The sequence below is a fragment of the Pseudonaja textilis genome, chromosome 4 (assembly GCF_049901715.1).
Source record: "Pseudonaja textilis isolate UNSWEBS1 chromosome 4, rPseTex1.2, whole genome shotgun sequence".
Classification (NCBI taxonomy): Eukaryota; Metazoa; Chordata; class Lepidosauria; order Squamata; family Elapidae; genus Pseudonaja; species Pseudonaja textilis.
In genome coordinates, this window is record NC_141993.1 from 64341212 (window position 1) to 64365212 (window position 24001).

At 38.1% G+C, this 24001-nt stretch overlaps 2 protein-coding genes across 10 annotated transcripts in view; both read right to left on the minus strand.

Annotated features, from left to right (window-relative positions):
- Window positions 1-3568, minus strand: part of GK5 (glycerol kinase 5) — a 33999-nt gene extending 30431 nt beyond the window's left edge. Inside the window, exon 1 of one of the 2 annotated variants that reach the window (XM_026701564.2) lies at window positions 3198-3568. In XM_026701564.2, the coding sequence (XP_026557349.1) occupies window positions 3198-3377 (180 nt within the window). In that variant the 5' untranslated portion in view covers window positions 3378-3568. The remainder of the gene's footprint in view (window positions 1-3197) is intronic. The other variant, XM_087933279.1, reaches the window with a different exon arrangement.
- A 236-nt stretch (window positions 3569-3804) lies between these two features.
- Window positions 3805-24001, minus strand: part of XRN1 (5'-3' exoribonuclease 1) — a 74688-nt gene continuing 54491 nt past the window's right edge. For 5 of the 8 annotated variants that reach the window (XM_026701561.2, XM_087933278.1, XM_087933277.1 and 2 more), the window contains 10 exons: window positions 23210-23327; window positions 22740-22801; window positions 21792-21902; window positions 15752-15871; window positions 15433-15574; window positions 14825-15003; window positions 13415-13528; window positions 13180-13315; window positions 12585-12742; window positions 8899-12500 (listed from right to left, as the gene is read on the minus strand). In XM_026701561.2, coding sequence (XP_026557346.1) covers window positions 12198-12500; window positions 12585-12742; window positions 13180-13315; window positions 13415-13528; window positions 14825-15003; window positions 15433-15574; window positions 15752-15871; window positions 21792-21902; window positions 22740-22801; window positions 23210-23327 — 1443 coding nt within the window. In that variant the 3' untranslated portion in view covers window positions 8899-12197. Of the gene's footprint in view, window positions 3822-8898; window positions 12501-12584; window positions 12743-13179; window positions 13316-13414; window positions 13529-14824; window positions 15004-15432; window positions 15575-15751; window positions 15872-21791; window positions 21903-22739; window positions 22802-23209; window positions 23328-24001 lie in introns of those variants that run through there. The other 3 variants (XM_087933275.1, XM_087933274.1, XM_026701562.2) reach the window with 3 other exon arrangements.

A 24001-nucleotide genomic window follows, 5' to 3' on the forward strand; every position in this document is an offset into this window, starting at 1 on the left:
ACAATATAATAAAAAGTTTAAAGGTGCTAAAACAATTTAAAAAACAATTAAAATTAAAAGGTTAAAAGTTATGAACCAAGATGACGGATAGCCTGGAGGTGAGAATCTTCTCTACCCTATCAGTCACATATAACAAGTCCCTACTGACTAATTTTTGGGGCTCTTCCAGAAGGCCAGGGGTATGAGGGGATCTCAACTGTGATGGGAGAATATTCCAAAGAGTGGGCGCCAGAGCAGAAGATGGTCATTTCACTCTATTTAAACACAATGGAGAGTAGGGAAAATGTCCTTGAATTCCATATGCAATAACTACTACTTAAGCAAAATAGTTGAGTAGTAGAAATGAAGTAACAACATTTTAAGCCCAGAGAAATAAGTTAATATTTTGAAGTGGCTCAGGTAGATTCCTAGCTGATTCACAGAGTATAAAGAAAAGAGAAAGGAAACAATCAGACTTGCAAGATTCTTTTATTTTAGCCAATCTGAACAAAAATAGCTTGTCTTCTTGTGCCATTCATTTCCTGGTCTGGTCTACTCAGTGGGGCTGACAAAGACTTTTAGTATATTTATTTATTGGGGCATATATGTCATTCCAATCCAAACAGGATTTCCAACAGTGATAGACAAATCTCACTTATACAGTGATAGACAAATCTCACTTATACAAAGATAAACTGTTCTCACTGAATAACTCTTATCATTAGAAATATATACCTAGTGCCAAAATGTACTTCCTTGTAATTAAAACGTATTTTCTTGACTTGTTTTCTGGATCAGTTCTGTCTTAGTTTCCATATAAAAGCCTTTCTGATACTGGATGACAGCTATTATTACTACCTATAGTCTTCACCAGACTAAACATACTTACAAAATTTTCCTTTCCAAGCCTCTTATAACCATGGTTTGATTTTACAGGTGGTCCTCAGGTTACAACTCATTTAGCAACTGTTTGAAATTTGTGACAGCATTAAATGAGGAGGACATACAACTGGTCCTCAGAGTTTCAGCTCTTTCAACCTCCCCGCTGTCAAATGATGTTGATCTGGGTGTTTGGCTTGCAATTACGTCACAGCAAGCTATGCTCACGCGATCAGTTTCCAATTCCTTATTGGTTTCCCCAAAGCAAAGTCAATAAACACCCAGGAAGCTATTATGTAAAGTCCTCATTTAATAATGGCAACCGGGACTACCGTTGCTAAGTGACACGGTCACATGATATTGTCAGTCATAAAGTACAATATTGTGTGACTGGGTCACTTAGTGGTCCCAAATGACATTATAACCTAAGGACTATATTTAAATACCAGCTACAATCTTAAGGGACTCTTGGCAGTTTATGGAAAGTACAACAAACAAAATAACCCTGTTGCTTAACTCTGATCAGTTTGTCAATGCCATTTTTAAATTGTAGCCTTTTACATTACACATCCGTTGAAGTAGCCTACACATCTGTTGAAGTAGCCTAGAATTGCATTTGCCTTTTCACCATTGCATCACATTCCTGACTCATGTTCAGTTTGTGATTTACCACAATATCCAGATCCTTTTTGCATTTAGCACTACCCAACATGATCCCCCTCCATCCTATATCTTTTCTTACTCAATCTAAGAAAAACCCATTTTGCTTGGCATTTCTTCCTGGTTTCTGCCTATTATTTCAGCTTATAAAATCTTCCAGAATTGTCATACTTTGCACCATTATCCTTCAGCTTTATACTGTCTGCAAATTTCATCACAATATTTTTAGCATGTTATCCAATTCATTTAAAAATATGTTGAATAGCACAAAGAGAGTAACTAGAATTCATCTTTGTGATATGCCACTTAACACTTCCTTCCAGCTTGATATGGTTATTTTTTTTCCAATAAGCTTTATATCCAGACATTGAAAGCATAGTCAAGACTGCATTTTGCCATTCTTCCTATCAGCATTTCATGGGAATCTGTGCATTATCATTGCACTTTCAAAAAAGATTTATTTGTATCCTACCTTTATTATTTTTATAAGCAACTCAAGGCAATGAATGCATTTAATACTCTTTCCTCTTATTTTCTCCACAACAACCCTGTGAGAAGAGTTGTGCTGAGAGTGAGTACAAGAGACTGGGTCCAAGGTTGTTACCCAGATGGTTTTGATTTGAATTGGAAATGTTATTGCTTTCAAAAGTACTAACACCTACTTTTTTATATTATTTATCAACTTTGAAAACTTTTCAAAAGAAACATGAATAGTATCTATTTATGACTGAATAAAACAATTCCTATGGTGTGATTATTAAGTGCAGGTTAAATACTGGAATTTTAAAATGATATTTAAGCAGTACATAGAATAGGATATCTGTAAATGCTGTAGTAAATAGGTCAGCATAATATTGTGCAGTCCATGTGTTTATCATGGATTCTGTTATTCAAACTCCTGCTGCATACAAAGTTCAGTCAGTGCCACATAGCAAACTAAATCAAAGTCCAATTTCTATATAACCATTACAACCATATAACTATATAACCATTCAATGTGAATCTTGTTTTTATTTACTTATACTTAATAAGAACAAAAAACAAGCGAGTTGTACATTCCAATGACGACAGATGTTGCCGTGTACATTACAGAAAACCTACAAAGCCAAATGTGATCACTAAATCAGGGATTAGGGCAGAAACAAAAACCCCAATTCTTTCCTTATTCACCAGACAGTGGAAACAAACATACTGCCCAGTAGTAAAAAGACTGGGAGGAAACCAGCTTGGATTACAGGAGGCAAATGTTTATAAAATATACATCAAGGAAAATTTTTAATTTTAATTGTATATAACTTATAGAAAGGCAGCAAGTCCCACTGAATTTAAGCAGTTCTTAAATTCAGCTCTTCCTACCATTTAGGAATACGAGTCTGAGTTTGTTTTTAAGTAAACGATGAAGTTGGCACAACCATGATTTACTGAATCAATTCTGGTAGCGAGTTGAGCCGAATTATTTAATGAACACACGAACTGAGCACACACCTTTTGATTTAACATGTCTGGATGGCTCATATCTCGTGCGCCCACAATTTTTGGATTAGGGGGCCGCGTTGCACTTCGAGTTGTAATATTAGGCAATAGTATAAAACAATCCCCGAAGAACTCGGTGTGTAAAATGGAGTTAACAGAACCTCGTTAGGTCGGGCCTTCTTCCCCGAGGCCCGCACAATTCTCACCTGTTTGCTACTAAATCCTTTGAGGACCGCCGCCTTGTCGTACACATGGCACCGTATCACCGTGCTGCCCACGTCTATACCCAAGATATACTTCATCTCCGGGGCAAGAGCGCAGGCCGTGGCAACGCTGGTGGTGAAAGCATTGTTGGCCGCTGGTCCGCTACTATCGATCAGTTTCATCGGCGTCGCGCCTTTCAAAGCCCAGGAAGCAACTTTCCACAAAATCCAACGAAAGTCTTCTCGTAATAGCTCCGGCGGAAAGTGTCAACCGAGCCTTTGGGGACCCGGCAGAAGCCGCCCTTACTTCAGGGGCGGTTTATGAGGCGAGAAAAAGGGGGCGGAGGCTGTTCGCAGAAAAGCTGGTAGGGAAGCGAAAGAATCGCGCGGGGAAGCCGGAGCCAACCAGGGGAAGGAAACAGAGCAGGGAATGTCTGCTGAGTCGCTTCCTTTCTCGGATTTGACTTCCCAGGTGGCTCCTGCGAATGCTTTATTCTAATGTAACTATACACAAGATTGCAATCTTTGCCTGTTTCTGTAGGGTGTCTCGGGGAAACAACTGAGCGGGGCGAGGCAATTTTCCACGAAGTTGCTTGTGTAGGCAATCATAGGTTCTCCAGAGGCCGCCTACGAGTTTAAAACACAAAAACCTGTTTTGGTTTTCTAATATACTTTGCATTCTAGGAACTGAAGCCCAAAACCAGGTGGTTTCTTTTTGTTTCTAGAATGATGCAACCGCATAAATAAGTTGTTACAGTTAAAAGATAGTTTGCTGCGATTTTAGTCTTAAAGAGGTTTTTCCACCCTCTTAAAGAGTTACTTAAGAGTCATTATAGACAACACTGCCTCTACTCGCAGATCGGCAGTGTAAAAGGATCCAAAAGGAGGCGGGAAAGGAAAAGGAACCATTTCTCAAGATTCCCTTCTTTCCCTAGGCATTATTGGGGGGAGGGGTTGCCAGAAATGAAAGGATAAAAGATTGTATCTATTTTTCTCACTGAAAGTGATTCTGGGAGTAGGACAGGAAGGAGGGTAGTCTGCCTGTTCTCAAATCTCACAGTGAGAATGGAGGCATTTCTTACCCTCCCCCTTTCCACTTGCTTCAAGTGAGGACAAGCCCTGAAGACGAACAGGTGTGAGAAGTTCCTTCAGGAGTTCCTTAAGGTGGCAGAATTTTCTGTGGGTTCTATCCCTGGATAACAAGGCTTGAGGACTAAGGGCTGTTCCCCATACCAGCTCTAAAATAACCAAATTCTACCCCAAGGAAGAAACTGAGTTTGCACAAAAGTCAAGGAAAGGGTTTTACTAATTTGTGCACTGCTGATGGGCAGGTTGTATGCAATAATCTTCACATCAACTCTCAGGCAAATAACAGAAACTGAGAAAGGAACAAACAACAAACTTATCTCAGAAAATTTATCAGAACTTTTAAAAAGGCAGTGATGCCCTGACAGGGAAGAATGAGTTGGTTAGGCTGAAGATAATTTAAGGAAGAGGGTGGTGGGTGTATGGTGAACCAAATGGATTCTAGGCGTTGGTTTCCTGAAGACTTTCTTCCAGAGGAACTGGAATGAAACTGTTGATGTACTCCCAGGTGGGGTTATGAACAGACCAGTTCTGTTTATGGCAAAGGTTTTGTCTTGTTACTGATGGCCTTGGGGAGAAATAACCAAGTCTTGCCAGCCCAAGAGACAATGCCAGCCAGTGTAATTGTTCAGTCATCTCCAAATTGGGATTGGAAGATAAGAAAAGTCTTATTGGCACAAGTAGAAATAAATAACTGCTGAATTTTTATGTATTATTGACAAGAGGAAGAAAAATTATGCTGTTAACTTTTAATGAAATATTGCATAAATTGCTTTCCATGCCTGGAAATAAAAGAAACATGTTTATCATTATTAACTGTGAAGTCACAAGTTCTGTTGTATGTTGTATTATTTCTGAGAATCTATAATAAACCATATTTACAAACCAGTTAAAAGAGATAACTAAAAAGCTAAGAAGGAATCAAAAAGACCAGAACACATCCTCTCCAGCAACCAAGACCAAGATAAGTAAAAAAACAAGCAAAAAAATACCTTAATAAACTACTAAGGAGAAACCCATATCCCACAGGGCAGGGCAATCTATGCTTATACAGAGGGAACAAAACTTACACTCACTAGTAGTGATGTTATTAGCTAGTTGGGTAATGAAATGCCTGCAAACAAATGACCAAGCTCAGAGAGCAACAAGGATTCTATAATCCTTTCTAGTTGTATTTCTTCAAAATGTTTTCCTTGGAAACAGTAAGAAAATGGTTTTTCTCATGCTATTTTATTACTATAGCTTTTATATTAGTCTAATAATTGATGTTTGCATGTGACTGCTATGACAAACAGGGTAATGAGAGGCAACAGGAATGTTCCAACGTGTTCAGAGGATTTGATGAATGACTGTATGAGGGCAGCTCCATTAATCCCTTTATTAAGAAACATTAAAACATGTAGAATATCTTGTCTTGGCTATACTTGACCAACTAATTGCATTAAGTTGCAAATTACTCCCTCCACCCAAGCTTTAGTTGGTGACTTAAAATGCAAAACACTTAAGTTGAAAATAATTTTAAGGACACATATTTGCAGGTCATGCATGTTTAACTTAAGTGCTTAATCTACTTTTAATGCTACCTATTTCTTAATTTTAGAGTTAACAAAGGATTTACAGATTAGTGGCATTTTCTCTCAGACTGGCAGCAGGCTTTTTTCCAAGTGGTAAAACTTGCTTTTTTTTTAATCCCTGGAGATCATATGTGCAGGGTAGATTATATCCTATGACACATTCTGTTCTTTCAGTCTTCAGTATTCTCTGGATTATATTTCTCAAATCAGAAACAGTTCAGCAGTATAAGTGATATGCTTAGTATTGTGATTCCATTGAATTTATATTGATGGTATTATTACTGTAAATATAATTGGTATATTGCATTATTTTAATGTGCTGTATCATATATTTCCTGTAAGCTAGTGTGCTATTGAAACAGCATAGAAGCATTGGTAATAAATATTGTGTAATCTGATTTAGGTTTATAAGTCTCCCTTTTTTAAATTAAAAATTTATTTTCAAAAGTTAGAATTGTCTATGCCCATCTTAATTGCTATTATCGTCAGTCCTTTTTTTCTTGTCCCTAGAGTCCACTTAGATGACTTAAAAACCATCTAGGTAAAATCATCTATAGCCCGCCCGTTCTTTCCTCTCCAATAAGTAGCTTTCTTAACAGAACCAAACAACCTGTACTATCCTTATTAGGACTATTTGTATTTCTGCAGAAAAGCCTAAGTATGATCAGCAGGAAGACTGCGTGGTTACATGCAGGCTTCTTTGTCAGAGAAAGATTTTTCAGGATTTTCTATGGCACCTGTCTCCTTAGCCATGGTGGACAGATATTGTAAGACTATTGTAAGAATTTGAAGAGAGGGACTTTCCAGAAAGAAAAATAGCACGGATAGGAAGATTTTTTTTTTTTCTGAAATGGGGAATGAGCTCTGCAGTCTCTCCTTTAACTTTTGGAACTGCTGAAGGCCTTGGTGGTATAATGAAGCTTTACCAATGCCTTCCTGGAACAAGAGCTTCTGAAATATAAGTCACTTGGAGAAAGTGAACATGGACTCTATATTCTCCAGAAATCAACATGTTGTTCTGTAGGCATGATTGTGCTGTGCAAATCAGCAGGAACATTTGACTAGGTTAATATTTGGACTTAAAACACAAATGGAATATTCCCCATATTTTAAACAGTTGCTGTAGGAGCTACGGTTATTTGTTAAAGGCTAGATAGTTGGCTGAAGAACCGCAGTGGCTCATGTGCTAAGACGCTGGGCTTGCACACCGCTGAGGTTGGCAGCTAGATTCCCGTGAGTGAATAAACCGCGTAGAGATAAGAAATCCTCCCCCGAATGCCTACCGGCATTCAGGCGTCCCACGGGTAAAGATAATACTGCCCAAAAAATTCCTTTCACAGAGGCAGCCAGCCACCTCGGTGATCCCTGGCTAATACATGCCATACGCTAAAAAAAAAGTTGTCTGATAGACCTTCTATCCAGACCAAATGATGTTCTCATACCCACATTTAGCAGGAGGAAATAAGCACTTAATTGCTTTTTAAAACTAATTTTAAATTGTTGGTGCATTATACTATTTGTAGATGATTCAACAGATTGTTAATAGATGAGTATTTCCAGATATCTACAACTTGTAAATCAAAAGTATCTAACTGGAAAAATACTTTAAAGTTTTATGGTACAACTAAATTAGTTGTTAAATTAACAAAAAAGCAGCTTTTAAACTTTCTTAATTTGATTTTATATAGCTATAGACTAAACAAAGAAGTACCAGACCATCTTACCTGTTTCCTGAGAAATCTGTATGCAGGTCAAGAGCAATGATTAGAATCAGACATGGAATAAGCTATTGGTTCAAAATAGGTTAAGGAACACAACAAGGCTATATACTGTGACATTGCTTATTTAATTTATACACAGAGTAATTTATATGTGAAATGCTAGGGTGGATGAATCACAGACTAGAATTAAGATTGCTGGGAGAAATATCAACCACAGATATGCAGACAATAACATGCAAATGGCAGAAAGTGACGAGGAACTAAAGAGCTTTTTGATGAGGTGAAAGAGGAGAGTACAATGTTGGCTTGAAACTCAATATTAAAAAAAACTAAGATCATGGCATCTGGTCTCATCTTTTCCTGTAAATAGAAGGGGAAGAAATGGAAGCATTTTCAAGTTCCAAGATCACTGCAGAGTAACTGTAGCCATAAAATCAACAGATCCTTGTTCTTTGGGAGGAAACCTATGGCAAACCTAGACAGCATATTAAAAAGCAGACACATTAAGCTGCCAACAAATGTACAATCAAAGCTATGGTTTTCCCAGTAGTAATGTATGGCTGTGAGAACTGGACCATAAGGTTGAGGTTAAGGCTGAGCACCGAAGAATTTATGCTTTCAAATTGTGGTGCTGGAGAAGATTCTTGAGAATCCCTTGGATTGTAAATAGATCAAATCAGTCAATCCTAAAGGAAATCAACCTCAGCTGTTCTTTGGAAGATAGTGAAGTTGACTATTTTTTGGAATATACGGACGCTGAAGTTTAAATACTTAGGCCACTTAAGGAGAAGAGAGGACTCACTGGAAGATACCCTAATGTTGGGAAAGATTGAAAGCAAAAGAAGGGGGCGGCAGAGGAAGAGATGGTTAGATAGTGTCATTGACACAATGAACATGAATTTGGGGAAACTCTAGGAGACTGGAGGACAGAAGAGCCTGGTGACTGTGGAGGACAGAGGAGCCTGGTGTGCTGTGGTCTGTGAGGTCATGAAGAATCAGCCACAAGTTAGTGATTGAACATAAAAAACAGAATTAAAGCATTTTCCAAATTAGTAAGTCAAATGAATAGAAAGTTGTTTCTGTGCAAAATCATTTAATGCTAACAATCTTTTATATCTTCTTTGTACCATCAAAAGCAAGGTGATGCATTGATCAACTAAAAATGCAGTTGCAATATACATTTGAATCAACTGGTATATCTATATTTAGGTAGCAAATTATTCATAGATAAATGTGAATACAGCTCATCAGATTTGGACCTTTTGGGGACTGTTTCAAACTTATTTGAAATTAGGATATAATATTGTGTTTTGACTAAGAATGTCATTTAAATTTATTCTTCTTTATTCCATATTTATCCTGAATTCAGAATTGGATTGTAACTGCCTATATTAATTTTTATTGTTCAATTTTGATGATCCTGATCTCAACATATGTAAAAAAACCCTTAATACATGTTATCATTTGGCTACCAAAACTTCTAGCCAAATCGTTACATTATTACATTTTAATGCAAGTAGACAAAGCCAAATCTTATATAAAATTATTGTATTAAATTTCTCCATAGTATTTCAACCATACATGTTAATCCTTCATTGTACATTGTAAATTTGCATTTTAAAATACCTTTGCACAATATTTTATGTGATATGATAGAATTCTGACATACACACACTATACACAAAAATACAGTTGATATTCATGCTGATTTATCACATCTTACTTGTTAGGTAGACAAAGCATTTTCTAGAAAAGAAATTATAAAATCTGCACATTCTCCCTTTGAGATTTTAATAAAATACTGCTTTGTACAAGATTTGTGAAAAAAAATCCAGCATTTATAAAATACACTCTGAGAGGCCTTAAGCCAATTACTTATGTCTTACCACATAAAAAAACCCCAGGGTACCTTATATGGAAACTAATACTGATCTGGCTGATTCTTAAGAAAAATAAAAATGGAACAGATGTAATGTACAGATATGAATGAAATCATTGAAAGTAAGTGGCAGTTTGGATTAAAAAAACAAATATAAATCTAATAGGAAAAAAATGAATATTTTTGCTGGTTCTAAGTCAACTTTTCTTTAGTGGCTCACACAGTTTACAGATTTTGACACAGAAAAAAACATTCCAGGGCCTAGAGTATGGATGTTTATATCCCTAAACATGTAAACAATAAGTAATTCCGCCTTCAGTCACACTGGCAAATAAAAGTGGTTGTCATCCATGGAAATCTGTAACCACACCACACCTATTACCAAAACCCAAATTAACAGATAATCTAATATACTTAAATTCAGAAAAATTATAGGCAGATTCCTAAACTACTGTGAATTTAAAACCAAATGCCAGCATTAAGTAAATATTCTCTGCTAAACATAATTCAAGGTGAAGTATAAGTACTGTACTGTTTGTCCAAATTGAAAGTGATAAGTATGGCCACTTCCCATGCTGTAATGTAACAATGTACTAATTTTTTATGAAAATCTCCATTTAAAAAAGCAGGGTTTTTTGTGTTGGATCAACATGGACTCAGCTTGGATGCAAATATGTGGAGATAATACATTGACAACATTATTTGGGTATTTTCCTATAGTGAAATTACTCTAGCATGAGAAATGTGTTATTTGAAAGTGATCATACTCATTCATATAATGCTACTACTGCTTCCAGTAAAAAAAAAAACAATCTGAATGTTTCAAAAGTTAATAATAAAACAGTATCCTGCTGATTCATGTTTTATTTCTCCCAAAAGACATTGAAGGTGAACAATAAAACAAAAACAAAAAGACTTGTGTTGTGTATGAATTAAGATTGTAAATTATGTTTTTAAAGGAATCATATCAAATTTTTATCCTATAAAAAAAGAACTGTTCCAAATTGTGGAGTTCATTTTCATAAATAAGGATAGGTTCAGAGTTCATGTTGTATAGGTTTACTGAGCAATGTGCAAAAATAATTTTTGTGTTCAGGATAAAAGCAGATCAAAAATAAATTGCTAGAACATTGGGACCTTTAGTTAAAGACATTTAGAGGTAGTCCTTGACCACCATTTGTTAGTGACTGTTCAAATATATGATGGCGCTGAATAAAGACTTACAACCTATGCCTGAATTACAGTTGTTGTAGAACCCCTATGGTTGCCTGATCAAATTTTGAGTGCTTGGCAGCCTGCCTACATTTATGACTGCAGGGGCACTTCAATTCCTCTTTGTTTATGCCTCCATTTGTGCCTTTTTGGAACCCTGACCCAACCCTGTACTTCACTGCCTCAGCTGACTTTCACTGTCTTCTTCCTCCCATTGCTGATGAGGCATGCCTGGCTTGGTTGGTAGACTTGGCTTCAGTTGTGGAAAAACAGAACCCAAAGAAGACCTGTTGTAACCAGCTTCTGGATGGGGGTGAGCTTCCTGTTTCTAAAAGAGGAGGAAAAAACCCTCAAAGCAACCTTTTGTAAAGAGCTTCTGGAAGGGATGAGTTTACTATTCCAACCCTCCCCTCCGTGGGACTGCTTTTAGTTTTTTAAAATTTTGGGACATAAAGCTCAGCTTTGCTAAAAAGGTGTTTGTTTGTTTTTTGCAAAAGGGCTGCCTTGAACTCCGCCTCCGCCCCCGCCCCTCAGCAGCCAGATTAGGCATACATTGTTAGCAGCGGGAGCAAAGAAATGGTGAAGGTCAGTGGATGGTTGCAGAGCACAAGATGTTAGGGGTCTGCTAGTGCAGGATGGTGAGGTTAACTAGGACTGGGCTGTGCTTTCCATGGCGTGTCACACAGCCTCACAGTCATGCTGTTCTGGAGCTGCTTGCTGCTCCACAAAGCAGAGTGCAGGGTGGCCAAAGTGCAGGGACTGGGTGTGAAATAGGCGGGTGGGGGGAACTAGAGGCAGTCCCTTTTTTTATTGACACTTTGGCTGGGAAGGACAAAACCTGGGATGGTTTGGACTAGGTGGGTACTCGCTTAAAGATCAACAATTCTTGGTTAATTACAGAACAAGGACTGCTGGGATTGCAGTCATTAAGCAATGTAGTCAATAACTTACTTTATGACATCACTTCAGTGACAGAAATTCTAGTCCTAATTGTCATAAATTGAGGACTACTTGTACAATAATTTTATAACATGTTTCAGTTCTCAAATTGCTTTGGTACAATTCCTAGTTATAACTTTAGGTAAAGTTGGCAGTGCAACAATAGTTAAAATCTATTCATATTGTATCCGATTAAAGAATCTAAAATATAGAAATAAAATATTGGTTACATATAAATAGTAAAAGTTATGTAATCTTTAAAAAGGAGACAAATCATCAGGAATAATTCTTTTAGACTCACTTCCAGTTTTAAAAAGGCGATTCTAGCGCTATCAATATTATTGCTGCTTTCTTGTGTTAATGTTTAAAAGCCATTTTAAAAAAATAGGCAAGATGGCTTGTATAGCTACCTTAATTCAACATTTTCTGGATTTTATCAATTAAATAAAGTTCTTTAATGAGCACAATTAGTATTAAAAATAATGTATAGCAGAAAATATTAATTAAAAGCATAATTTGGATCAGAATTAAAATTTTAAATTGTATTTATTTGTATAATACAATAGAAAGGTAAGCATTCTGTGTACCATACTTATTCTGAAGATTTCGATGTGCCAAAATTGACAGCCAATTTTCTGGGTTTTCGTTTGGTAGAAACATTTGGTGTTGACTTTTTATGAGGTACCCTTGAATTTGGAGATACCATTTTTTCTTGAAAAGATGGTGCAGATTGAACAGTTTGAGAGGGTCTTAAAGGATCTGAGGAAGTAGCTGGTGAATTCAGTTTTGTGGTGTCAGATACTGACTGATCATTCTTTAACTGTGTCTCCTGAAGAGAAGTTTGGAACTCTTTAGACTCAAAATTTATTTTGTTTGCAGCTGTTTTTTTAGTTACCTAAAAACAAAACAATAACCTGAATTACTTTTCTAAAATCAGAGAATATACTTATATATACATTCTGTCTGCTGTCAAACTTACCTGCAAAGGTATAAATTGGTTATGTGTACCAACTGGTATAGTTGCAGGATATGCACTTCCAGGATATGAACCTGTATAATAAGATTTGTTGTGAACTGGCATTGGTGCTCCCCACTGCACTGAACCAAAGCCAGGAAATGATGACGGAAATATATTAGCTGTGAAAAGAATTAGATATATTAAATAAAAGCTGTTTTTTATTTAAACTGTTTTAGTGGGTTGGTTTTCAACAATACCCACTAAATAAATTTGGTAACTGCAAGGTCTGAACTGATGTTACTACAGCAGAATCCCTATAGTCTCTTATTTTATTCTATACAATTAATTACAGAGCAAGAGGAACAATTCAAGGAATATAATGAGTTTTTAAATATATTAATCAATTGTTTTTTATTATACAACTTGTCTCTCTACAATTAACTTTTTTAAGCAATAAAGCAATAAAGACCAGTTGCAAAGGACTAGGACTAAGTGATGCTTGAATCATTTGGACAGCGAGTGTCTAGAGAAGGAAACAGATTCTACATTTAACTTTTTTATATGGAAAAGATTGCGTATCCTGAACAAATAAAAAATAAACATTTAGCAAATTTACCAGTCTGCTGTTGATTGAAAACTGGAGGGATAGATCTAGGTGCCATGAGATTTCCCAGTGGCTGATAATTTGGAAATATTGGTGGGGGTGGCAATGGTTGCTGTGGTGGCATGGGAAAATTCATCCCAATAGAGCTCTGTATGAAAAAGATAATGCTTTCAGCATCAGAAAATAGAAGCATTATATGTAAAAAATTCAATGCAATAGTTTTAGAACATTTAGATCATGGTCTCACCAACTGTTGTAAAGCAAAAAATGCTGCTTTCTCCTTGGCCTCATGTTGAGAATGGCACTGAGGTCCATGCACTAATAAGCCATTGGATAATTTCACTTGACAAACTGTCATTGTCTATGGAATAGAAACATGTAATATGAATAAATACCTTTTTTGCCTCATACTGCAAACAAAAATAGTAAAGAGCTTATCTTTTAGTCCTGTGATAGGCTCCTAAATTCTCCTAAAAAGAAACAGGATGCAATACACCATTAGATCTAGCAAAGAAGGCATGTACCATCCACTACGGACTTACATTTTACTGGATCCCAGGAGGCAGGCCTTTTCTATTGTGCTGCCCCCTTAGGTAACATTCTCCCTTGCCCCACCCCATCCCCCAGTCACGTTAGCTCCATCCCTATTAATGTTCTGGAAGTCCCTTAAGATCTGGTTATGACACCAGGCCTTGGGGGAGGGGAAGGGGTCCCAGAAACAAAATATGCTCCTATGGCTTCATTATTGTGGTTATTGTAGTCATTCTCTCCATGCCTTAAGGTTTCTATAGTTTTAATTTAATAATATTTTAATTTTTAACAATGATTTTTATATTTTTATAATGATTGTTTTACATATATGTTGTTTTATAACAAAATAACAGAGTTGGAAGGGACCTTGGAGGTCATCTAGTCCAACTCCCTGAATGATTAGGAGACCCTATATTTTATTTGATTGTTGTATAACTCCCAGTCACTTCTTGTGAGATGAGTGGCCATATGCATTTAATATATAAAATAAATAAAATTAGAATTCAGCAAAGCCTCCCTTTGTTTTCATTCTCTCCTATATAATCTAAATTTTATCTTGTAAGCCTCCTGAAGTCACTGAGAGTGAGTTGGGCATTCATATATGTTTTCTTAGATAAATAAATAAAATCTAAATTTGCCTTGGAGAGATTTCTAACAAATTATTTAGGTTCTTACTTGTGTCTCCAGAACTGTTTACCATTATATCCACTGCTATTTTGTTCATTAATGATGTGATTTACATCTTCCCTGATAGAAGAGGAATATTTTTATTTATGCTTTTTATACTATGCCATGTTTTATTGTAAGCTGCCCAGAGTCACGTATAGGTGAGGATGGGGAGTGGAATGATAGGTAGGTAGGTAGGAAGGTAGGTAGATAGATAGATATAGATATAGACATGACATAGACATAGATAGACAAGGAAATCCACTCCATGAATGAACGTGTTAGAAGCAACTTTCTGTTGAGTATAAATGAAGATTGGTGGATTCCTACACAATCCAAATGCAGTAGCAAATCCTTGATTTATGCAAGTAGAAAGAGGTTATTAAAAGGCAGTTTTTCCTTCAATTTTAAATAAGTAACAATTAACTTACTCAGCCAATTTGTTTAATTCCAAGGTTACCTGTGGGGTTCTAAGGAATGAGAAATCTGGTTGCAACATTCCAACAAGGGAACAGATACGAGAAAGTTCAGACACAGCAGTAGATATTGTATTTGGTGTTCCAAGGGGAGAATAGCTTCCTTTTCCCATGGCTTGAATGTTCTGTGACACCCCAATATTAGATTTATTCATGAAGTCCACTATCAATGAAACATAATATAAAAGTGAATGTATAACACCAATGTTTTGAACATTACTGCTTCAATGTAACATATTCACAACTGGTCTATTGCAAGCAGGCATCCTCCCTATATTTTAGATGGCCCCTTCAAAAGGGACATAGATGGCTAGGAAATGTCTTTGAATAGACCAGTTTTGGTAGCAAGAGAATAATAGATCCTGGAGAATCAAAAAGTCTGTACATAGTAATGGTTCCATGTTCTTTTGAAGGTGTACAAACCAGTTAAATTTTTCCCATCCTCCCTATTCCTAATAATATTTTTAATATGTTAAAGATTTTGTTGTAGATAAAGAAGAAAGTTCTAATTTGAAGTAGTTATAAGTAATTATAATTTTTAATTTTATAATCTGCTACAACTATTCAATTTACTAAATTAAACCAGACATACCTATCTTTTGGGGGTGTTTGCATTGTGATGCAGGTTCAAAAGAGTCCTGTTTACAAGTGGAAGGTGAAATTTCATTAGTCTTTCCTTCTGGAGTGGCAGAAGCATCTATCTTCAAAATTTCTTTGAGCATCTGTGTTCCTTTCTTTAAAAAAATGAAGTTAAATAGCAATATATTATAAGCATATATATACGTGTATATGTGTATGTATATAAATACAGAATAACTGGGGATTTTAGCATTCATTCTGCATCTTAATTTAGAAAATAGAATTCCAAAGGAAATTCCAATTTGATAGGTAACACAATCCAATATACAAACCATGGCAAAAGACTGGGGAGATAAATGATCTTCTTTTGTTGACTCCTTGGAATCAGGTGATTGTTCCTTTTCTTTGAAAATTTTTAAAGATGCCAAAATATCTCCAAGTTCAGACCCATTCTAAGAAGTAGATAAAGATATAGTTAGAAACATACAGTGTAAAAATAATGAGATTTAAATATTACACAGAAGGTTCTTACTAAGTATATTCAAAACAATTTGAGTGTGTTTTAAAAATAATATTTTACCAATTTTTCTGCCATGTTACTTATACAACTTAGCATAGCTTCTACCCACTCTGCTATTACAGATTTATAATGAAAAAGAAGATAATAAATAGCTTATTACAAAACTCAGCTAATTTGAAAAGGTTTTTTTCCAAGTTCAAAATTAAACACATTTTGATTCTGAACACATCTGTTTTTTGTACTATTCACTACAATTTTTGTCATCTCCTTCAATAGAATAGTGAATAGTCTGCAATTGAAAAGATGCACAACAAATATTCTCAACAATGTTAAGTGTTTTTAGTAAACCACCTTAGTACAATTTAACAACAATTCATTATAAAACTTCTAATATGCTGATCTTATTATTTTAAACATGTAAGTGACCTGGTTTACTGTAGACACCATAAAACTCCTTTTACAACCCTGTACTCCCTTAATTAGGAGTAGAATCAGGGTGACTGGGTTTGTTTGATACTCTTCCTGATGCCTATACAGAATTCGCAGCAGATATTTTTTCTCCACTACATGCATCGACTTTCAAACTTCCAAGTGTGTGTCAAAAGTAGAACCATTTTATACATATAAAGCATCAGTGTGTCAGTATAAAGGTAATTGTTGGGTTATGACCACTTGTTCAGCAACCATTCAGTTACGATCAGTACTTGAAATTGTGGCCATCACAATGTCCCCGCAATTCAGGTGATCAAATTCCGGGACTTGATAACCAGCCACAATTATACTTGCAGAGTCCCACAGTCATGGAGTCACTATTAGCAACCTACCCAGATGGCTTCCCATAAGCAAACTCAATGGGGGAAGTTGGCAGACTTCACAAATCACTCATGCCACTTTCTTCCCCAATGGATGACATGGGGATCTTGTACTCCATAGTGTCCACCCACGATCACATGGCATTGTACTTTATGACCGCACTGCTTAGTGACAGAAATTCTAGTCCCAATTGCCATTGTGACCTAAGGACAATGTCCACAATTTTGTTGTATACAGGCAGTATTTTGTTGGGTAGCGGATAGTGTCTAAATCAGTGGTTCCCAAACTTTTTCAGTCCACTGCCCCCTTGGTACTACAAACTCATCCTCAGTGCCCCCCACCCAGGAGTGGGATTCAAATTTCTGTGGGCGTGGCCTAATTTGAGGGTGTGGCTTGCTGGTCATGTGACTGGGTGGGTGGTCACATGACCGGGTAGGTGTGGTTTGGTGGGCATGTGACTGGGTAGGTGTGGCCGGGTGACTGGCAAACCAAATACAAGTGGTCCTCACTTAATGGCCGGTTGTTTAACAAGTGTTCTAATTTATGACTGGCCTCTCCAGAGCTATTTGATCTGTTTTTGGAGTTTTGATAGCCATGCACACACATACACACACACTCGCTTCCAACCCTGCTGGAGCAGGTCATTGGACTAGAATCGGCAAAGCATCTCTGATTAGATTCTAGTAGTGAATAGAATCTAATCAGAGATGCTTTGCTGATTCTTGTTGATTTGTTTTATTTGTATTTCTTTATTTTATGTTGCTGAATTGCACTGACATGTGCGTCCCTTCTTGTGCACAGCCCAGAAGCTTTTGTTATTCTTTGCAGCAAAAATTACCTCTGGCTTTGCTCTACTTTTCAAACGTGCCAGCACTGCCACGTTCTAGGTGCTGGCCCTGCAGGTCCACCCCATTGAGCCCGCTGCACCAGAGGGACCTGCCCAAGCAAGTCCGAGTGGAGCAGTGCACCAAGTCAATGGGGTGAGCCTGAGAGAGGGAAAGAGAGAGAAAAGAAAGAGAGAGAGAAAGAGAGAAGGAAGAAAAGAAAGAAAAAAGGGAAAGAAAGAAAAAGGGACAAAGAAAGGGTGTGATGGAAGGAAGGGACAGAAAGAAAAAAAAGGAGAAAGATGAGATATTTATTCTAGTCCAATCACCTGCTCCAGAAGGGTTAGAAGGGAGTGTGTGTGCGTGTATTCTCCTTGTAATTTACCAGTACATTTTGGTTTTGCCTTTTTCAGAACTGGCACTATAATTCATTGGGGAAAAGTAATTTTTTAGGGTGGAGGTCTTGTCCAATGGATCCCGTTTAAAGCCTCAACAAAATGTGAGAGCTTCCTGATAGTCTTGACCATGTTTCATCCACAAAACCTTTAATAGAAACCAAAGATGTTTCAATGTGCTGGCAAAGATGTTTCAATGTGGAAAAGGGCCTCAGTCTAAACTAGGCCTCATTTTAATCTGATGCATCAGGTCTCTCTCTCTCCCTTCATCCCTCTCTCTCTCCCTCCCAGACTGGCTTTGCTCTACTTTCCTGATGTGCCTGTGGAGCTGGAGCCTCGAACATGGATGGATGGATGGATAGAGACAGAGAGATAGATAGGTAGGTAGGCAGGCAAGCAGGCAGGAAGACAGACAGACAGACAGACAGACCTTTTGGATGGATGGATGGATAGGTAGACAGACAGACAGACAGACATATTGGTAGGTAGGTAGGAAGATGGATGGATGGATGGATGGATAGATTGGTAGATAGGTAGGAAGGCTTTGACCACATGCCCAATATCCAGGATCCCGCTCAACCAAGCCCGCCCCTCTTTGTAGTTGCCATGCCTGACAGCAAGTTCACAGGCTGCCCCTTCCGCCAGGGATCAGCCTCCCAAGCGACCCCCCTTCCAGGGCACATATGTCGTAGAGGGCGGTGCTGTTCCCTGCTTCCTGGAACCAGTACAGGGCAGGGTTGAGGAAGCCCAGGGGAGGCAGCGGTGCAGCATTGGAAAAGTAGAGCAAAGCAATGCTACCACTGCTGCGTTTGAGGTGCCGCCCCCCGCTGGCACGTCGGGAAACATCGACTCTGGCGCCGGCGCCTCAATGGGTGAATCTGCAGGGCAGGCTGGCACCTCAAATGCTCCCCTGCCGCCTCTTAGTGCCCCTCTGCGGGCCCCTTGGGGACGCTAAGAGGTGGCAGGAGAGCAATGTGTTGAACGCGGTGGCACATAATGTGCCATTGCTTCCGCATTGGATGTGCTGGTTCCAGAGTGTTACTACTCAATGGGTGAACCTACAGGGCCGGTGCCTCAAATGCCCCCCTGCCACCTCTTAGCATCCCCAAGGGGGCCAGCAGAGGGGCACTAAGAGGCGGCAGGGGGCAGCATGTTGAACACTCACACACACTCTCTCTCACACACATACCTGCTCTGACTGGGACAAAATGATCTGGCGAGCTCTAGAGCAGTGGGCAGGAGAAGGCAGAAAGCAGGCGGTGGTGGTGGGCAGCGGATGGAACATTTCATTTTGTCGACCCCCGGGAAAAGGCAGAAGGCGCTCTGGCCGCTGTTGCTCAATTTCTGCCTTCTCCTGGGGGATGATGAAATGAAGAAAGCGAGCAGCCTTGGCAGCTGCATGCTTGGCCACTGCCGCCACATGCAACTGCCGTGGCTACCTGTTTTCTTCCTTTAGCCCTGGGAGAAGAAGTGGGTGGCAATGACGGTGGCCGGAGCATGCTGCAGCTGCACCTTTCTTCCATTCATTCCTGGGAGAAGCAGGTGGCAGAGGTGGTGACTGGAGCGTGCTGCGGCCACGCCTTTCTTCTTTTCACCCCGTGAGAAGAAAGAAGTGGGTGGCGGAGGCATGGCTACGGGAAACAGCCCTGGGAGTTCCTGCCCTCCCTTTTGGGGCACCTCCACCACTGCTCACTGCGCGGCAGCCGCCATGTGGTAGGGATAGCTGGGAGAGCGCCGTGTGGTGGCTTAGCTAACCAGCTGAGCTTGGGGACAGTGGGAAAAGGCCTGGCAAGTCCGGGGATGGTGGAGAAGGCCCGACAAGGTCTGGGGATGGTGGGGGGAGGCCAGGCAAGGTCCACGGATAGTGGGGAAAGGGCTAGCATGACACGTATGCTTACCTGTGAGCAGGCAGATCAGGGCTGCTCAGTTGGGGTGCAGGCACTACGTGGGAAGGCAAGTTAGAAAGGCAAGACATGAGGACTCAGTGTGTCACATAGGAGGGGAAGAGTGACTGGGCGGGGTGGGGCAGGCGGTGGGAGCATCGGATGGGTAGAGCAAGTGAGTGGCATCCGGGTCGGGGGTGTGGCCCTCCAGAAGTCACTACTGGTTCGGTAACCCATGCCAAATCACCGCTACCGGTTCTCTTGAACCGGTGCAAATCAGTTGAATACCACCTCTGCTTCTGAGATGTTTTCTGTACCCCCACCCCTCTATAAGACAGATTTTGTTTATCGGGCCATTATCTATGCTATCTCTCTCTTCCTATCTCCCAAGGTTAATCCATGTACCATTACCATCTGGTATATTTTGAACAGTGTAGCTAGCTAATGTTCCAGGGAAGCAATAAGAATAGAAAAATAATTCTGCCACTCTTATGGCCATAGAGTAGGCATCTGGGCTCTTATATGTGGGGTTATTTCTGCCAGTGTCATTTTAGATATCTCTTCATCCATTTCATTTCCAGGAGTTCCTTAGTGAACAAAGAAAAGCCAGATGATCAGTGAACAAGGCCTACTGGCACCCTTATATTCCAGAGACTAGTAAGATTTTTCCAGCTCATTGGAAACTCAAGTGTTATGAGAAAGCCTGCTGAATCCATCAAACATATGGGGCATCTCAATAAGTCCCTCCTTTTGAAAGTTGGCAGTTCCTGTTAACTTCACTGTCAGGAAAAATTGATCTGCCTATGACCAACAGATTGATGGAAAAATCTTCTAGAATCAGATCATGATACAGTTGGTTCAAGATGAACACCACACCTAAACTCTGACCTGACATGAGTTGGGATAATGATGACCTGGGACAAGTTTATATTAGTCATAACAGTCATTAACTTCAAAGAAGTCTTGAGAGGTGAGGTTGAACTTATTTGGCACTAGCAGTGTGAGTAAATCCACAACCAATCTACACTAATAGCAGTTTGGTGAAGTTTACAATCAATCATCAGGTGTCTGATATAAGGAGAAAATGAATAAAAATCAAATAACAAAGCAAATGAACAGTGAATGGGCTGAGGGGAAGGAGAAGGTCATTAAAGTCAGGTTTGAATAGAATTGATAAGAACATCAGAAAGTGATAAGAAGTTTACAAAACAAAAACAATGTAAGAACTGGTATAATAAATAGCACTCTCCCTGAGATTTGGCTTGCTCCAACCCTGCCTGCTTTTCAAAAGTATGACCATTGAATAAGTTTTCCTGAGTTTATGTGTTTTTGTTTGGAGTTACCGTTTTTTTAAAATTATTGTTTCATTGTATTGGTTTTATTGAGCTATTAATTATCCAATTCTGAATCCTGTGCAAAGTGGGCAGTTACAATATATAAATCAATTAATATAGCATAAGTATATAATGCTAATGTAAGCAATGTTTAAATTTTGTGTCATTTATTAACTCAACAATCCTGTCAAGTTAATATTCCAACCAGCCACTGGGATGGAAGGCATCCATCTCACGGGCAATCAAGTCATATTCTGATTTATATTTAAGAAAGGGAGATAGGGGCCAATATCACTTCAGGTCCAGAGCTTTTCATTATCAGCATAAATATAATTCTATAGAAAAACACAGCCACAAACAAAATTAAATGCTGTATTTAACTACTTTGGCAAGAGCAGAAATCTATAATTCCCAGATGTTGATCCATTTACATTCCCATCAATCCCAGTTAATTATGGCCAATTGTGAAGGTAGATTGAAATTGTTGTTCAATAACAAATGGAGGGTGGTGGAATTTCCCAGCTTTCCATTATGGGTTAATAAAACTGTTTCTCTCCAGGGTACAGTCAAATATATATTTCTATTTAGTCAGCCATTTCCTACCTTTGCAGTTATGCTGGGATCATGAACTGCAGACTTTTGTTCTATTTGTGTACTTGAGCCTTCATTTCTCTTCAAAAGCTTTACATTACTCTTACTTACACCTGCAAAATCCTGCAATTTAATAGAAGTTTCTTCATTCAATTGGTTCTTATATGTGAAAATATTGAAAAATAATTGTCCTAAAAACAACTACCAATATTTTAAAATCAAGCATAAGCTGTAGAATTCTATAATGACCCATCTACAAGCTATACATACAAGAAGGGTGAATAGTTCATTAAGCAATTTTCCAAATTCACTGCTTGAAGTCTTCATACAAGTATCTTTTACGTATGCACATACATACTGAAATGACATGGGAAGGCCTCAGAGTAGCCTCAGTGAGCCTTCAAGAGGACATAGCACTTCAAAACTTTAGCAGCAAGGTATAGAGGGATATTTCACTTGCTTCCTGCTTTCAGAAGTAAAGGACCATGCAGCCCAAAATGATGTTAGGGATAATGTTGTTCAGGAAATTATATTAAAGGTCCCTTGGTTTTGCAGTCCTACTATATAGTGATTGGGATCCCTCTTCATATTTTTATAAGGCCCAGTAGTCAAATTGAAGACAAATGGTTCTTAACCTGTAACCTGGGGATTACCGTTGGTCTTGGAGTAAATGACAAAGTAATTTCTAAAGTATTGTATTCTAAACTGTTGTGGCAAGTACTCCTCCAGATGCCATTTTGGGGAATTGGCAGAAATTCCTAGCTAAGCTATGATGTGCATGAAGAAAAATACTGGAATAACTCTTGTAAGACATTTAAAAGCAATACTATATTGCTCATCACAAATCTGCTTAATAAAATTCTGAACTGATTTCCAGAAAAGACCTCTAAAAAGTAAAATAAATAAATAACAAAAGTACAATTATGAGTAGTCATATGCAAGCAGAAAGAAAACAATTACCAGTTTGTTTGCTATTTTTTGTGTTTGACCTTCATTTCTTGGCTCTTTAGAATCCTCTTTGGCTGGAATTAAAAAAATCATACAACCAGTTTAAAATACAATGAAAAATAAAATTTCTGTATGTTTTTACTAAAAAAAATCCATTAATTGTAGTAGGATTTATTGTTAAGTAGAACTGTGAGCTTTCTTCACACAACTCAATATATTTTTCCTAGCTTCCTTCATGGTTTATCTATTCAGATATTGTACTATCACAAAGTAGATAGAATCAGGATACAAAGCTGCAGTGGAAAACTTAAAAAATGTTGTGTTTATGGATGAGTTTTAAAGAATTAAGATCCACAGCCATTGACTATGTCCTCCTTTTAGCATAGGATTCAGTGATACCCATTGAAGTCAGCTGTTTTCAAAACAGGATTCTTATATTTAAAGTTAAAAGTTAAAAAAATATTTAAAGTTAAAGTACTTACATTTCCTAAATGAGTCCTGGGCTTTTTGCTGGCTTTTAAAGCTATTCTCATTGAAACCTGGTTTGCAGGACCTATTACTGCCACCGAATTTTACATATTGAGGTAAAAAAACTTCACCCTAGAAAATCAAGTTTTGCAAGAGTAACGTTTTGCATAGATCACGTATTTTAGATTACATAAAACACAAGAGGGTAATATATGATCTGCAGAAGAAACACCCCCCCCCCCTCAATTTCCTAAACTTTGTCATTGAAATTCAGTGCAAAGCACTCTGTCAAATTGGAGACAGCTTCTAGCTCTCTGAAAGAAATAAAGACCAGAAAAAAGTTGAAAAATAAATATTTAGGAAATATGTATTTGAGGTAAATGGCAAGACTTTCAGAAATATTCAGGCTTTGAGCTGTTAGATGTGTATAAATTGTCATACAATGAATTTAATTTTACATCCTAGCAAGTTGTTTAGGATTATCAACATAGTGTTTCCATGGCAACTGAAATATTCAAGCTGGCCATAGAAAAGGCTAAAGAACATGAGATGCTGTTGCTGCACAACTGAGACAGCCAAAAATATTAAAACAACCCTTAACCAATACACAGACCTGGAAGCACTACCAAGATGGAATATGGTGAAACTGATTGGCTTCAATTTGGCAAAGGACTGAGACAAAGGTCCAGGTAGAACTTGACTCATTGATACTAAATTGCTTAGTGAGCTTCCCTCAAAATATTTATGATCTGGGTTTGATCATCAACACGCCATATAAGATGGATACAAATGAGACTGCCCCTTCT